Source organism: Schistocerca nitens, chromosome 11 (genome assembly GCF_023898315.1).
Source record: "Schistocerca nitens isolate TAMUIC-IGC-003100 chromosome 11, iqSchNite1.1, whole genome shotgun sequence".
Taxonomy (NCBI): Eukaryota; Metazoa; Arthropoda; class Insecta; order Orthoptera; family Acrididae; genus Schistocerca; species Schistocerca nitens.
In genome coordinates this window covers 212,564,430-212,582,395 of record NC_064624.1, presented here as the reverse complement: position 1 = coordinate 212,582,395, position 17,966 = coordinate 212,564,430, and the positions used below count along the sequence as shown (strand labels likewise).

Here is a 17,966-nt window from a genome sequence, read left to right as displayed (position 1 = left end):
ACAGTCGTTTACCTTAGCTGCCACCCGCACCGCTCTTTTAACTTTTTTAAAAAGAAAAAAAAGGTGTATCTGTTCCCCACCCCAGATCTCTGTTCTGTACCAGAGATGCACACATATCGATCTGAAATGCATTTGGCTTAGGGGATTGTGGTTTGGGGAAGCTTATACGTGTTTCAGTAAATAGAAACTTGTGCCGTCTTTCTTACAATACGATCTGTACGGTCTTCTCGTGACAGGTGTCAATCTGCAGTTGTACTGAGGAATTTTTGTATATTTGTGTAGTAGCCAATTGCAAGTGGTAGTATAAATGGAGTAGCGTCGGTGTGTAGCTTATAGCTAAGCGTGAGTTGTGTTGCCACTGTCTTGCCTCCATTTTCCAGGCAGCTTATTTGGAGTGAAGGCGTCGTGACTGCAGTGCTGTGGGCACCAGCTTCGTATCGCAGTCCCAGCTGACACATTTAAATTTAAACACTCAAGAGTATGCAGATAGAAACAGCTATTCTTGCATCCGCGATAGGCCTAAAATAAATCGCGTACGGGCACCGGAAGCGGAGATGGGCGATCGCAAAGTGGACGGAGCCCGACGTGTGACTTCCTGGGAGTACAGGCGGGTAACAGACACGGACGAGTCGACCACGAAGCTCAGTTCTGCGCGCTGGCTCTGCACTCCGTGTCCGCCTGCCGGTGACGTCACTAGCGCGCCGCCTATACTTTCCGCTCGCCACTGCCGTACGACCTACTGGGGCGTCGGAGCCGACCTGAAGAAAAGTATTTGCTCTGCAGAAGTGTGCAGTAGGAATACTGTCCGAAGCTGATACCTGGGCCTCTTCGGGGACCTAGGTGACCTTATACTTAGATGACAGTGCACAATATTAGGTCGGTGCGTAAGTTTGTGGCGTGCTCGTTTCGCGTGTCGGTATCGTTTTGCTGTGGGTTTATTTATAAATTGTCAGTTTTAATATGTAGTTCGGTGTTGCTAATTGAGTTTGTAGTGGTTAATAGAAAACAAAAGAAGAGAAGAAAAGAAAAGGTTGAAAATGTGGGAAGAAATGGTGAATAAAAAGGGGGTTTTAAAATCGTTAATGACCGTGAAAAAGGAAAAGGATGAAATGCAAGTCGGACTTCGTATTACAGAAAAGTTCCCGGACTTTGTGACTCGGAAAAGCTATTGTTGCGTTGGTCCTTCTGGCGTTTCTGAGCAAAAGTAAAACTAATTTCCGCTACAAAAATTATTTAAAGGAGAACAGAGAATAACAAATGTGATTAACAGAGGGAAATGGCGTAAATAAGAGCTCATCCTTTACCATGTTAACATGTCTTCTATCGTGCAGCGTCCAGGTCTTCAAAAATCTCCTGCTTCATTTCTGCGTGAAAAGTAGTAGCTGCTCCGAAATCTTGCAATCGTCCAGGAATCCGTAATTTATACAAATCAAAATCGTCTTGATATTAAATGCAATGTATTTTATGTTGCTGCTTCCATCCTCTGAATTTCATACAAATTTCGACAATACATCTGCACATCAACAAGTTGTTTTTCGTCTTAATCAGACCAACACTAGCTAATAAGTAAGTTAAGCTTCTGCTCTCAAGAGACAAAATACGGATAGAAAACAGAGTTACAATTTTAGTACCTTCATTTTCTTGTATACTTTCTCTGCCGTCGAGCGCTCATACCGCTGCGACGGTATAATTTATATCTGAGGGAACGAGTGTAGCGCTTCGAAATTCAAAGTCCCGCTACAAGTTTATATATTGTCATTTGGAGGTAGTGTGTGGCGCTGTGGATGCTAGAAAATGGAGTGGCGACCGGAGAAATAGACACATTTGCGACGTGTTCTTCTGTTTGAGCTCAGTAGGGGTGTCACAGCAGCAGAGGCAGCCAGAAACAGGTGTACCACGTACGCGGATAGTGCCGTCGGGGCAGAGCACGGCAGTAAAAGGATTGTTCCACTTTGAGAAGGATTTTTTTTTTAATGTTAGTTACCCTCCACGTCGGGGGGAAGTCTTTAGGGTTCGATGAAAATCGTTTAGAAGCATTAATCCACAATGATATGCGTCAGTGCATTTTAGAACTTGCCGTGTCATTAACTGCGATGATTCCACCGTCGTGTGACATTTGGGTGTGGCGGGAGAGGTTAAAAAATTAGGTTTGCAGGTACCGCGTACTCAGAGCTAAAATCGCAGAGTCGGCGAGCGGCCGTACGCGCGTCTCTGCTCGCTCGCCGTCGGTCGGTCTGTGGACGACACGGGCCGTCCCTGTGCTGTGCTGTCGTGTACCGTGACTGGTGACGAGAAACGGCGTCTTTCTGCTAACGTAAGGACAAGAAAAAAAGTCTGAGGACAAGTGAAGCGGCAGCTCCCCGTACAGAGACCTGCGAACATTCACGGGAGGAACTCGTACTATGTTCGAGTATAATGACTTTTCTGGAGACTAGAAATCTACTCTGTAGGAATGAGCACGGGTTTCGAAAAGGACGGTCGTGTGAAACCCAGCTCACGCTACTCGTCCACGAGACTCGGAGGGCCATACACACGGGTTCCCAGGTAGATGCCGTGTTTCTCGACTTCCCCAAGGCGTTCGATATAGTTCCCCACAGTCGTTTAATGAACAAAGTAAGAGCATATGGACTATCAGACAAATTGTGTGATTGGATTGAAGAGTTCGTAGATAACAGAACGCAGCATGTCATTCTCAATGGAGAGAAGTCTTCGGAAGAAACAGTGATTTCAGGTGTGCCGCAGGGGAGTGTCGTAGGACCGTTGCTATTCACAATATACATAAATGACGTTGTGGATGACATCGGAAGTTCACTGAGGCTTTTTGCAGATGATGCTGTGCTGTATCGAGAGGTTGTAACAATGGAAAATTGTACTGAAATGCAGGAGGATCTGCAGCGAATTGACGCATGGTGCAGGGAATGGCAATTGAATCTCAATGAAGACAAGTGTAATGTGCTGCGAATACATAGAAAGATCCCTTATCATTTAGCTACAATATAGCAGGTTAGCAACTGGAAGCAGTTAATTCCATAAATTATCTGGGAGTACGCATTACGACTGATTTAAAATGGAATGATCATATACAGTTGATCGTCGGTAAAGCAGATGCCAAACTGAGATCCATTGGAAGAATCCTAAGGAAATGCAATCCGAAAACAAAGGAAGTAGGTTACAGTACGCTTGTTTGCCCACTGCTCGAATACTGCTCAGCAGTGTGGGATCCGTACCAGATAGGGTTGATAGAAGAGAGAGAGAAGATCGAACGGAGAGCAGCGCGCTTCGTTACAGGATCATTTAGTAATCGCGAAAGCGTTACGGAGATGATAGATAAACTCCAGTGGAAGACTCTGCAGGAGAGACGCTCAGTAGCTCGGTACGGGCTTTTGTCGAAGTTTCGAGAACATACCTTCACCGAGGAGTCGAGCAGTATATTGCTCCCTCCAACGTATATCTCGCGAAGAGACCGTGAGGATAAAATCAGAGAGATTAGAGCCCACACAGAAGCACACCGACAATCCTTCTTTCCACGAAAAACACGAGACTGGAATAGAAGGGAGAACCGATAGAGGTACTCAAGGTACCCTCCGCCACACACCGTCAGGTGGCATGTGGAGTATGGATGTAGATCGCAATTATTTTCTTCACTACTATTGGTCTTTATGTACATTCAGTTTGTCACTAGGCTTCATTTGTGTATGAACCATTTTCAGTACCGTATTTACCCACTGCCGTGTGGTTCACTTTTTTTTTAATTGTTCATATAATTGTTGTGCAGCCATTGATATTGTAGTTTCTTCTTTTCCTATTAACTCAGCTGTCTTCTGATGACAATGTTTTGAAATGTGCCAGTAAATGAAATTGTCACAGAGACTTTCCACAATGCATTAAGTGTCTCACAATACGCACAAACGAGTGTGAAGTATTCTTTGAGTAAGTACCGTAGTAACAATGTGACCAGGTTAGCATTAGTCGCGTTGTGTTGTCAGTACGCTTTATACAGAAGTGGCCAGCAGTGGTCGGTTATGACTGTTAGTATACAAGTTGACTCGTGTAGTGTCCCTGAAGGCTGTCCTTCAGTCGCACTCACGGAACACACTGCACGGATCATTGATTGAATGACTTTTCGTGACCTCAAAAACTCGTTTGGATGGAAGAGCTGTCCTACTAGTAAATTTTATACGGAGCTGTAAATAGTTGCCGTTTTTCCTGCAGGAATACAAAATCGCAGCCTGCCCGGAGTGAGTACAGTCCGTACGCTCGGCGCGTCATCTCCTCTTTCTGTGCTCCTCCAGATCCGTATTTTGACTGTAATTGGTGCTGTGGAACACTGGCTCCCCCTGATTGTTTTCGTTGCTGTCGCAGTCGAGGTCACATTCAGATTAGAGTAAACGCTCCAAGTTCCACATAATTATTTTACTTGGGTGTGCGGCAGTTTGATTTCTGTTACATTCGGATCCTTCTGTTTTCTCTCGCAGGTCGCCGACACGGCAGAACTGCTCCGGCGGCCGGTCGAGATATACGTCAAGGAGGAGCGCGTGAGTAAGCCTCGCCCAGCCTTTTCACCTGCAGCTTACAAAACTATTGGCTCTCCACACTGCTCACTGTTGCGACCCTGTCCACACGACGAACGGCAACAGTGAGGAGCAAAGTGCACTTTGTACACCTAAAGTATTCACAGTCGACTGAAAACGACAAACAAATACCGGCGAGTTCTTTGAGAACATTTTTGCACGTTACGCCATACCTTTACCCATCCCTGAGCTTACAGAGGTATCTTATCGCAACAGCAGTACTCCTAGACAAATGAGGAGCTGTGTGAGCACCACGTCCCAGAGTCGTGTCATCCCTTTATGCCCTCACCCTGCTAGGGGGTTCTTACTTCAGTGGTATTATTATTGTTGTTATTATTATTACTACTATTACTATTATTTTAGTTGCTGGTGATTCATGTTCCAAGTTTTAAGATTTAGGAAAAAAGGACACATAGTTCTAATGTATAAAATGGATGCAATTAATGTATAGCATGTCTTATAAAAAGTGAAAATGAGTCTGTTCCTTTTGTGAACTAGAACTATGCCATTTTTTATATAAATGATTAATGGAAAATCTCATAAAGATGTGAAACAAGTACTAACAAAGAGATAGAGGGGCTGGCCGGTACTTACCTCAGCTCAGTACAGCCGATAGATACACATAAAACAGAACCGAAAATTTACGTTCCTAGCTTTCGGAACTTTGTTCCTTCATCAGGGAGGAGAGAGCGGAAAAAAGGGAAGAAGGGAAAGTGGATTTAGTTGCTTCATAACCTGGGTTGTGAGTAACTAAATCCACTTTCCCTTCTTCCCTTTTTTCCCCTCTCTCCTCCCTGATGAAGGAACAAAGTTCCGAAAGCTAGAATACGTAAATTCTCTGTTCTGTTTTGTGTTATCTATCGGCTGTACTGAGCTACGTACTGGCCAGCCCCTCTATCTCTGTTACCATTTTTTATATATAAATTTCTCTATGTACCTCGGTCGTACTTTTTGTGTGCTTTTGTGTGTTCCTTGGTGCCGAGAAACCAGATTGACGTGTACAGAGGGGCGATTCAGCTACTGTAAATTGTCGGTCTCTCAATCTGTTTTTACAATAAATACATACAACATGTAAATTTTTGGACATATTGTGGCATACTAAACCATTACTAAGCCTCTGAAGATAAATTAATTTGTCAAATCTGGTGAAGCAAAATAAAAATGTACTTGTAACTGATAACTGAATTTTATTTTGAAATATACAGGTTGAATCAGCTAAGCTTGCACTGCATACATTGCCAAAATGGAAAGTGCTATTGATGTGCAGTTTCCACAGAATGGATCGGTAGTCGAGGTCTCGTATTCTTAGCCAATAAACAAAGTGTAATAATACTGTCGCAGCAGAAGCTGAGTAGTACCGTGGTGTAGCGGTTGTGATACTAAACTGTTGCACGGAGGGTCGTGAGTTCAAAACTCACCTCTGCTGTACAATTTAATTTCTGTATTCGGTTTAAGTACATTATAGAAGTAGCCACAAGTGTCAAGAATCATTGTACTGGAATGTTCTGTAGCGGTATACATACTGTATGTGTTCTAGTCAGAGACAGTTCGCTTCGCACTCTTGTATGTGCAAGTGCTGAATAAACCTTCGGTAAGTGAAGTTAGTGTTCGTCATTCATCTAGTTACACGTCCTTCTACGTGACATTATTCTGGTGCAGGCGCTGGGTACTGGAACTTGTGATAGCGCACATTGTCGACGACGCAGTGGCCCCCATTCAGCCACAAAATCAAACGCCCCATAGTGAACATCACGCACAACGAGCAGGTACTACCCTGGAAAGAAGTAGTTACCTACCTAGGGCTAAAACTGGATAAAAATCTGACATTGATCCACCACATCAGAGGCCAGAAACAAGGGCTCCGCCCGGCTCTTTCGGTTATATCCACTCCTTAAAGGCAGGGGACTCACAGTACTTGCCAAACTCAAAATCTGGAAAACGATCATGCTGCCAGCCATGCTCTACGGATCAGAAGCGTGGAGCATGGCTGCAGACACCAACCTCAAACAGTTGGGAATTATCCAAAACAAAGCCTTCCGAATCGTTGCTGACGCTCCGTGGTTCTCGAGCAATGAGGAGATCAGAGCAATGTTGGGACAGCCCTCATTCTGTCATCTCATAAAACAAAAATCATTAAAATTCTACGAATCATCCAACGCATCACCACACCAACTCATCAACTCTCTGGGAAGGGATGAAAACCCTGACCAGAGAGCACCAATCACTACCATCCATCGCCAATTCAGGCCGCTAACATCATCTACCCAGGGGAAAAAAACGACCCCCAGCCAGTACAGTATAACCCCCGAATCCGCACCACCAGGGGTCATTTCGTGAGACAGAGCGTTTTCAAGGACGCTGGTTCTTCAAACACGTCATGGGTGTAGACCCAGCCGTTTCATGTCCCACCAGGCCACGACAGAGCCACCGTTTTTGGCGAGAAACCTGAGTTCGAGCCGTATTCGACAGATCGCCGTCTACCAGAGGCAGAACGAGAAGAGGACGGTACGGTGGCGGCAGCTGTGTGTACCCACCACGTGAGGCATCCTTCTGGGTTCTCTGGTGACGATGGCCGAGGTCCAAACAAGTGGCTGAGGAAACCTGAGCATATAGCCAGATTTAACGAATGGGATGACACCGTGTGTTTGGCTAACGTATTTTCCTACTTGGATGGCACTGCCAAGCAATGGTATGAGAACAACGAGGGGAAGTTCACAAGCTGGGAAGTATTCCAGGCGGAACTGCGCGAGTATTTTGGCGACACACGATGACAGAAGTGCGAGGCTGAAGATAAATTAAAGTGCAGGGCACAGCGTCCGGGAGAAACTGCAGCATCCTACATTCGAGACGTCTTGGAGCTGTGTGAAATACTGGATCCTAGAATGAAGGAGGAAGGTAAGGTTGCACATCTCATGAAGGCTGCTGCTGAGGACACGTATCCTGAAGGAGGTTTGTAAAGCAGACGACTTCGTAAAATGGTGCCAGTATATCGAGACAACGCATAAAAAAAAAGAATTACACGCAAGAAGTTTGAACGGCTTCCAAACGTCGTATCGATGTCTGTGATGCAGGAAGCAACTGATTTCACAAGAGTTCATCAGATAGTGAGAGAGGAAGTTCAGAAGGCACTCGGATTGCACGGCAAGCCTAAAACCGAGACGCTTCAAGAGGTCATAAGGAAGGAAGTGGAGCAGATATTGAACCCAATCTATCGTCCTTCATTTCCCTCTAAAACGGTGAAAAAGTCGAGACCCGGGCGGAGTTACGTTCTTGCAATGCCGCATGAGGAACCTGTTTGGGCACCGAGGAAGAGTGACCTCTGGAGGACCCAGGATAACCGACCAGGATGTTTCTACTGCGGACGACCGGGACATGGGGTGCGCTGTTGTCGAGAAAGGCGGCAGATATTTAGATTAGATTAGATTAATACAAGTTCCATGGATCATGGATACGATATTTCGTAATGATGTGGAACGAGTCGAATTTTCCAATACATGACATAATTAGGTTAATTTAACAACATACTTAAGTTAATATAACAACTTAATTTTTTTGTGTTTTTTGTTTTTCTTTATTTTTTATTTTTATTTTTTTAATTTTTTTTTCTTAATTTATATCTAAAAATTCCTCTATGGAGTAGAAGGAGTTGTCATTCAGAAATTCTTTTAATTTCTTCTTAAATACTTGTTGGTTATCTGTCAAACTTTTGATACTATTTGGTAAGTGACCAAAGACTTTAGTGCCAGTATAATTCACCCCTTTCTGTGCCAAAGTTAGATTTAATCTTGAATAGTGAAGATCATCCTTTCTCCTAGTATTGTAGTTATGCACACTGCTATTACTTTTGAATTGGGTTTGGTTGTTAATAACAAATTTCATAAGAGAGTATATATACTGAGAAGCTACTGTGAATATCCCTAGATCCTTAAATAAATGTCTGCAGGATGATCTTGGGTGGACTCCAGCTATTATTCTGATTACACGCTTTTGTGCAATAAATACTTTATTCCTCAGTGATGAATTACCCCAAAATATGATGCCATATGAAAGCAATGAGTGAAAATAGGCGTAGTAAGCTAATTTACTAAGATGTTTATCACCAAAATTTGCAATGACCCTTATTGCATAAGTAGCTGAACTCAAACGTTTCAGCAGATCATCAATGTGTTTCTTCCAATTTAATCTCTCATCAATGGACACACCTAAAAATTTGGAATATTCTACCTTAGCTATATGCTTCTGATTAAGGTCTATATTTATTAATGGCGTCATACCATTCACTGTACGGAACTGTATGTACTGTGTCTTATCAAAATTCAGTGAGAGTCCGTTTACAAGGAACCACTTAGTAATTTTCTGAAAGACAGTATTGACAATTTCATCAGTTAATTCTTGTTTGTCAGGTGTGATTACTATACTTGTATCATCAGCAAAGAGAACTAACTTTGCCTCTTCATGAATATAGAATGGCAAGTCATTAATATATAATAACAACAAAGGACCCAAGACTGACCCTTGTGGAACCCCATTCTTGATAGTTCCCCAGTTTGAGGAATGTGCTGATCTTTGCATGTTATGAGAACTACTTATTTCAACTTTCTGCACTCTTCCAGTTAGGTACGAATTAAACCATTTGTGCACTGTCCCACTCATGCCACAATACTTGAGCTTGTCTAGCAGAATTTCATGATTTACACAATCAAAAGCCGTGCCAGAACGTAGCAGACCGATCTTAGCTGACAGCAACTCCGGGACGACGAAGACGAACAAGATGATGTGGGTGCAGGACGACGTAGGTCACCATTGCCGCAAGCTAGCCGCCGGAGAGAACTGTCCCCAACACGCCGATCGAGGTCTCTGTCACCGTTTAGAAGCTCCAGCCGGTGACCTAGCTGCCGCAACCTGGAAAACTAAAGCGTGGAGGTGAGGCCGCTGAAGAGAAAAATCCTCCGCTGTCGATCACTACAAAAAATGATAGGAAACTAAGTCGATATCTTCATCGATGGCCGACCACCCCGAGCTCTTGTGGACTCTGGAGCATCATATTCAGTCATTTCGGAGAAGTAGCATTGCCAGTAAGAGAAAACCGTATTCGTCAACAACAAAACATCTCTGCTGAAGGTGGCTAATGGGAAGATGTACCATTCGTGTGGATTGTGGGTGTAAGTGGCCATACACAGCCCTTAGAATTCTTCATCTTACAAGAGTGTAGTCATGACGTCATTATCTGGTGGGACTTTTTGAAAGCTTCTCAGGCAATTAAAGATTGTATACTTATATGGATACGGCGTCTGTTCTTTCGGACATGTCGGATGCCCACACACACTCCCTGAACTCTTACGGGTCTCGGTAAGAATGTCTTCAACGAGTAATCAGTATGTTGGGGTGAGACACTACAAATGTAGTTTGTGGACATACTAGTTGAGAATGTGGGCCTCGCGGGAAGGTTGCGCGAGACAGTCCCTGCAGTCGGACTTCCCTCTGTGCCCTCGGTGCCTCAGATGGGTAGAGCGTCTGCCGTGTAAGCGGGAGGTCACGGGTTCGAGTCCCAGTCGGGGCACACATTTTCACCTAACCCTGTTGATATATATGAATGCCTGTCAGCAGCTGAAGGTAGTAATATAATTCTAATTTCATTATAGATTGTGGTCGCTCAAAGATTATGAGATACTGTGGACAGGAAGACGCGCATCCGAGTGTGTGCAGACTGTGTGTGCTGGATGAAGTGATCACTCCTGCAGTCTGCACTAGAAAGGTAACTTTCACATGTCGTGCCATACATGAACCCGTGGATCTTGCAGTGGAACGTAAGAGCAGCATACCAGTGGAGAATGACTTGGCCATCCCGGCCTCTGTCGTCTCGTTTGAGGACGGATTCGGTGAACTGTGGACTTAACTGTCGTCGAGAACCGCAGATCCTTCCGAGACACACACACGTGCGTAGCAAACACGCTGAGCCGTTAATTGAAGAACAGCTGAGCGTCATAGAAACCTCCCGTGCCAAGTCTGTGGGCAGATGGGTGCTACCACTACGAGACGAGATCTTCTAGCTCGACTGTCACCAGATCTCACTAAGGAACAACAGAAGAAGCTACTTGCCATTCTTCAAGAGTTCTCTGAATGCTTCAGTCCACAAGTGACGGGCAAATTAGGCAAATCGATGGTGAAGCACCGGATTAGAACTCGAGACCATCAACCAATAAGCAACGGAATGTCGAATAATTCGCGACGACGTAGAGAAAATGGTGAAGAATGACATCATTCGGCCTTCCCAGAGCCCGTGGTCGTCACCAGTGGTCCTCGTCAGGAAGGAGGCTGGCAGTTGGCGCTTTTGTGTTGATTACAGGAAGCTTAATAACATAACTAGAAAGGACGTTTACACTCTCCCACAAATTGACGATACACTAAATTGTCTGAAGGGGGCCAAGTTTTTCTCAGCCGTGGACATGTACTAGGGATACTGTCAAGTCAAAGTAGATGAGGCTGAGAGAAACCTGCATTCATAACCCCTGAGGGCCTGTATGAGTTTAAGGTAATGCCGTTTGGTTTGTGTAATGCACCAGCAACTTTTGAATGGATGATGGATAATCTTCTACGTCACCTGAAGTCGACGATGTGTCTTTGTTAATTAGATGACATTATAGTGTTCTCAGAGACATTTGATGAACATATAAAAAGACTCAGGGCCGTTCTCAGTGTCTCCAACAAGGCGGACTGAAACTTAATCCAAGAAAGTGTCTCTTCGGAGCAAAAGAAATCAAAATACTTGGACACATTGTGTCAAACCAAGGTGTGCGGCCAGATCCAGAAAAGGTGATAGCTAACGGAATTTCCTATTCCTAAAGGTATCGGAGATGTGAGAAGCTTGCTCGCATTATGCTCTTATTACCGTCGTTTTATCAAAGACTTTTGTATCAAAGCCAGGCCACTCCGAGAGTTGTTAAAAACTGATGCTAAATTTATGTGGGGGTGGTGCTCAACAAGATTCTTTTGATGTGCTGCGAAAAGCTCTGACTACTGACCCTGTACTTGGTCTGTACGATGAGAGAGCACCTACAGAACTACACACAGGTGCCAGTGGGTATGGAATCGGTGCTGTTCTGGTGCAAATTTCGGATGGAAAAGAGAAGTTTATAGCCTATGCTTCTAGGACACTTACAAAAGACAAGAGAGACTACTCAACTACAGAAAGAGAATGTCTTGCTGTGATCTGGGCCATGTGCAAATTCCGACAGTATCTCTATTGAAGGCCATTCACAGTTGTTAGAGATCATCATTCACTTTGTTGGCTGACAGGTCTTAAGGATCCAAAAGGACGACTCGCCAGGTGGGCACTACGTCTTCAAGAGTATGACATTACCACAGTGTACAAAAGTGGAAGAAAACACCAAGAAGCCGACTGTCTCTCAAGAAGCCCTGTGCAAGACCATCAAGACTTTGATGAAGATAGTGACTGCCTCGCTCCACTCCAGTATCTCTCTGCTGAGCAGAAGAAGGGCGCCAAGATATCTCAAATTATGCTGTCGTTAAATCGGTCAGAGGATGTGAAAGGACAATTTAAGGTAGTTAATGGATTACTTTGCAAGAAAGGCTTTGATGCGTTTGGAAAGAGGTGGCTACCAATGATTCCTAAACACATGCGCTCAGATGTTCTACCGAAATTCCGTGACACACCTGAGGTCGGACATTTAGGATTTATTAAGACATACGATAGGATCCGCAAGAGATTTTTCTGGCCAGGTTTATTTAGGAGTGTCCGTCGATATGTGTCGCACTTTCGAGAGTGCCAGAGGAGAGAGGCAGTTCCTCAGAAACCACCTGGCCGACTCGTACCAATTCCACCAGCCGAAACGCCTTTCCAGCGTGTTGGGATTGACCTCCTCAGATGATTTCCAACGTCTGCTAGTGGCAATAGACGGATTATTGTTTGCACTGATTATCTGACATGCAATTCAATTACAAAAGCCGTGAAAACAGCCGAAGTATCCAAATTCATCACGGAAGACATCATATTAAAACACGGTAGCCCGATGTCGTTAATTACAGATCGAGGGAAAGTTTTTCAGTCGAATCTTGTGACAGAGATAAACTGTCGGTGTAACGGGTTTACTGAACGCCTTAATGAGACCTCGGCCGACACGCTGTCAGTGTTCGTCAGTGTCGAGCAGAGCAACTGGGATGAGCTGCTACCTGTCGTGACGTTTGCCTACAACACCGCCAAACAAGACACCACAGGATTTACGCCGTTTTTCCCGGTACACGGGCGTGTGGCGACTACGACGACGGACACTGTGTTTCCTTTACATCCTGACGACGTGGACGGCGGCTACGTCAGCCAGGTGTTAACCGGAGCTGAGGAAGCTCGGCAGTCAGCTCGACTCCGCACGCTGCAGGCTCAAGAAAACGATCGCCGAAGGTACGACGCGAGCCACCGACCTCTTGTCTACCGGCCCGGTGACCTCGTCTGGATCTTCACTCCTGTTCGGAAGGTCGGTCTCTCTGAGAAGCTCCTCAGGCGCTACTCAGGCTTTGCTTACGAAGTTGAAGACTTCGACTCCGACATGAGATGACGAAATATCAGGAGATAAGGTCTACGGAGGATCCTGCCACCCGGGGTAAATTCGAAGCTCCGGCGACGAGCAAAAGGTTACGAAGAGGCGTAGCGGCGGAAGAAGTTCTGAGGAGACCGTCACCGCCAGGGCGAGCGTCGGTCATCGGGAGTCTGAGTACGCAGGGCCGATGACTCGTTCCAAGGACTAGCAGGACGTAACACCGAGACGCTGTTCTCTTAAGGACAGGGCAATGTCGCCCAAGAAGCTCAGTAACAACGTGGTGTAGTGGATATGATACTGAACTGTAGCATGGAGGATCGTGAGTTCAAAACTTACTTAGACTGTACAATTTTAATTTCTATATTCGGTTCGAGTACATTCTAGAAGTATCCGCAAATGTCAAGAATCATTGTACTGGGATGTTCTGTAAACATTGCACGTGGGAAAAATATATCTAAAAACAAAGAAGCTGTAACTTACTAAACGAAAGCGTTGGTATGTTGATGGAGACAATAAAAAACAAACACACACACAAAATTCAAGCTTTCGCAACACACGGTTGCCTCATCAAGAAACAGGGAATATATATAATGTGTGTGTGTGTGTGTGTGTGTGTGTGTGTGTGTGTGTGTGTGTGTGTGTTCTGGCTGGAGGCAGTTCGCTCCATGCTCTTGTACGTGCATGTGCTGAATAAACCTTCGTTAATCGAAGTTAGTGTTCATCATTCAGATAATTACACCTTCTTCTACGTGAGAATACTTAGAAAGTGTATCTTTTCTTTAAGCATACATTTTTTAAAATGGAAAAGTGGCTGTGGTGATTGAAAAACTGAAAGTGGAGTAAATTAGAAAGTCAGCGGTGGTCATTGTGGGATTGTAGCGCGAGTCCTTAGATCGCATTTTGAAAGGTTCCCACACCGACAATTGAACGACACCTGCGGTAGCACACACTAAAGGACAACACAAGTGCAGACACCAGCGATGTGGATTCTGAGTAGTAATGAGACAACTGACCGTAAAAGGTTGTGTTCAAAATGACCACCAGCCGTGGCTATAGACGCTCTGTCTAGTAGGGAACGACTGCTACACACGTGCTGGCATTTCAGCGGAGCTATCTGAGCAGGTTGCGGTAATACGTCAACTGTGTATCGTCAGGCGTAGCTGGCTGCCCCTGTAGGCAGTGTCTTTGGCTTTCCCTACTCACAAATATCTACACGCACCAAATTCCAGGAATGGGCTTTTTGAGGTAAAAGTCCTCCACATCCAATCCGACGATTTGGTAAGAGTTTGTGAAGGTACGCTGTAGTACCTCGCGCACTACGGGCTGGACAGCCGTCGTGTCGGTACCGCAGGTTCTTCTCGTTCTACAGAGGAATGTCTTCTATCGTCTGTGGAAGATGGTCTGTTAGGATACTGTGATACTTGTGTCCATCCAATGTTCCGTCTGTGAGCTGACGGTTCACTGTCCCACACCACACGTTTAAACTCCGTGGAAGCTGACGTACCACCTGTCGAACCCGACAGGTATTGTCGACAGACCAATAGTCGCAGGTTTTTGCGGTTTACCCGGTCGCGATCGGTGAATACGGTTTCGTCGCTAAACGAGACACGTTTGGAGTATCTCGTCTTAATGCCCGTGTACGTAAGTTAATACGATTCTCGTAATCATTTCCATGCAGCTCTCAATGGAGAGAGACGGATAGGATGGATAGGGACGGAACCTACACGTGTGGGAAATGCGTAGGACAACTTGCCAGGGTCGTGCCGCTCCCTCGTGCAATTATGTGGGAGCTGACGTCCAGGTCAGCTGCAACAGCAGCACTGGCGTTAATTTCTTCCCCTATTCTGTCATCATTTGTTTCCTTCTGTTGCACTTTCTACGTGTTACGCTAAAACTTTCACGTAACTGGTCTAAGAGGTCGATATGTAACTGCCGAGATTGTCGACATGTATTGTGATATTTTACCTCGTACACCGTACAAGAAGGAAATGCATTCTTCCTACACACTCCGTACACCGTGGCACGTCAGCTCTTTCTGCGTCGGTAAATCCCGCCGTCCACTCGCGACCTACTGCTCAGACTGTCAGCCCGCATCTCGTGGTCGTGCGGTAGCGTTCTCGCTTCCCACGCCCGGGTTCCCGGGTTCGATTCCCGGCGGGGTCAGGGATTTTCTCTGCCTCGTGATGGCCGTGTGTTGTGTGCTGTCCTTAGGTTAGTTAGGTTTAAGTAGTTCTAAGTTCTAGGGGACTTATGACCACAGCAGTTGAGTCCCATAGTGCTCAGAGCCATTTGAACCATTTTTGCTCAGACTGTCACACACTATCGAGTTGCAATGAACTAGAGGAACACGGAAGCACACTGTAAGCAAACGTAACATGACCGCACTGAGCGACTGTGCAGGTTCGATGGCACAAACAGATGTCTGTGTGGAAGCTTTTCTAAATATGATGTCTCGTAAATGACTCGCACTACAATCCTGTGACAACCACCACTGACATTCTAGTTTACCCTACTTTTAGTTCGTTAATGTCAATAGGCATTTTTCCATTTAAGAAAGTGTATGTTTGCACAAAAGATAGGCTTTAAGTATTATTCCAGTATGTTTATTGGTGAAGAATACAAGCCCCTGACTACCAGTCAATTCTGAGAGAACTGAAAATCAATAGCACTTTCCATTTCTGCAATATCTGAGGAGCAAGTTAAGGCAATTCACCACGTACACTAGAGTTGCTGAAAAATTAAAAAATGCAACTTTCTTCGGCCCACGCACATTCACACATACACGCGCATGCCTCATCGGGTGAAACGTTATCTGTAAGCCGGTGGTGGCTGTGTAACAGTGTGGGCTGTTTGTGCGTATTTCTTGTCATTATCGGGAAAGATCCTCCAGTGTCTGCGTGCAGTTTTGTAAAAATGGCAGTACAGTACCGGCAATAACTTTGTAGCGATCGAATTTCCACATTTTCCGGAGTCTTCACAATATACGCGGGCCCCGACTGACCTCGGGTGCACTGCGTCGGCGTGAGATTATTTTTCCTCTCTGCCTGCCCGAGTCTCTCTCCGTGTTCATCATATTTGGTTTTTTCCTTTCAGGAGTCAGAGTGTGAAGACGAGGAGGCGGAGGCAATGGTCGGCTCTGACCCGCTGTACGTGAAGCAGGAGCCGGTGAGTGGAGCTGCGTTCTGCCCTGCCCTCGGCAGCGAAGCCTGGGGATGTGACGGTGTGGCTGCGTGGCTCCTCCAATATACTCCCTCCCCCCCTCCCCCCTGCCCCCTCCCCCCCTCCCCCCTCCCCCCTGCCCCCTCCCCCCTCCCCCCTGCCCCCTCCCCCCCTCCCCCTGCCCCCTCCCCGCCTCCCCCTGCCCCCTCCCCGCCTCCCCCTGCCCCCTCCCCCCTCCCCCCTGCCCCCTCCCCCCTCCCCCCTCCCCCCTGCCCCCTCCCCCCTCCCCCCTGCCCCCTCCCCCCTCCACCTCCCTCCCCCTCCCCCCTCCCTCCTCCACCTCCCTCACCCTCCCCCCTCCACCTCCCTCCACCTCCCTCCACTTCCCTCCCCCTCCCCCCTCCCCCTCCCTCCACCCCCCTCCCCCTCCCTCCACCCCCTCCCCCTCCCTCCACCCTCCCTCCCCCTCCCTCCACCCTCCCTCCACCCTCCCTCCCCCTCCCCCTCCCTCCCGCTCCCTACCCCCTCCCCCCTCCCGCTCCCTACCCCCTCCCTCCCCCTCCCCATCCTCTTCCTCTTCCTCTTCCTCTTCCTCTTCCTCTTCCTCTTCCTCTTCCTCTTCCTCTTCCTCTTCCTCTTCCTCTTCCTCTTCCTCTTCCTCTTCCTCTTCCTCTTCCTCTTCCTCTTCCTCTTCCTCTTCCTCTTCCTCTTCCTCTTCCTCTTCCTCTTCCTCTTCCTCTTCCTCTTCCTCTTCCTCTTCCTCTTCCTCTTCCTCTTCCTCTTCCTCTTCCTCTTCCTCTTCCTCTTCCTCTTCCTCTTCCTCTTCCTCTTCCTCTTCCTCTTCCTCTTCCTCTTCCTCTTCCTCTTCCTCTTCCTCTTCCTCTTCCTCTTCCTCTTCCTCTTCCTCTTCCTCTTCCTCTTCCTCTTCCTCTTCCTCTTCCTCTTCCTCTTCCTCTTCCTCTTCCTCTTCCTCTTCCTCTTCCTCTTCCTCTTCCTCTTCCTCTTCCTCTTCCTCTTCCTCTTCTTCCTCTTCTTCCTCTTCTTCCTCTTCTTCCTCTTCTTCCTCTTCCTCTTCCTCTTCCTCTTCCTCTTCCTCTTCCTCTTCCTCTTCCTCTTCCTCTTCCTCTTCCTCTTCCTCTTCCTCTTCCTCTTCCTCTTCCTCTTCCTCTTCCTCTTCCTCTTCCTCTTCCTCTTCCTCTTCCTCTTCCTCTTCCTCTTCCTCTTCCTCTTCCTCTTCCTCTTCCTCTTCCTCTTCCTCTTCCTCTTCCTCTTCCTCTTCCTCTTCCTCTTCCTCTTCCTCTTCCTCTTCCTCTTCCTCTTCCTCTTCCTCTTCCTCTTCCTCTTCCTCTTCCTCTTCCTCTTCCTCTTCCTCTTCCTCTTCCTCTTCCTCTTCCTCTTCCTCTTCCTCTTCCTCTTCCTCTTCCTCTTCCTCTTCCTCTTCCTCTTCCTCTTCCTCTTCCTCTTCCTCTTCCTCTTCCTCTTCCTCCTCCTCTTCCTCCTCCTGTTATTCTATCGCATTAATTCTACACTATCTTGAGATTGATCAGGCAGAATTTGTATAGTGATTTCACAAACATTTGTAATTTTGTTTATGCAATATTTGGATGTAGTTTGCACAAGCAAATGGTTATCGTGTGGTACCCAGTGTAATCAGAAATTACTGGCTGTTCGAATTGATATCAGA

The 17,966-nt window shown here is 46.4% G+C and overlaps 1 protein-coding gene across 1 annotated transcript in view; it reads left to right on the top strand.

Moving 5' to 3' along the window:
* LOC126212798 (oocyte zinc finger protein XlCOF6.1-like) overlaps nt 1-17,966 on the top strand; it is a 210,809-nt gene that overhangs the window by 131,914 nt on the left and 60,929 nt on the right. Inside the window, exons 3-4 of the mRNA XM_049940199.1 lie at nt 4,476-4,535; nt 16,217-16,288. Coding sequence (XP_049796156.1) covers nt 4,476-4,535; nt 16,217-16,288 — 132 coding nt within the window. The remainder of the gene's footprint in view (nt 1-4,475; nt 4,536-16,216; nt 16,289-17,966) is intronic.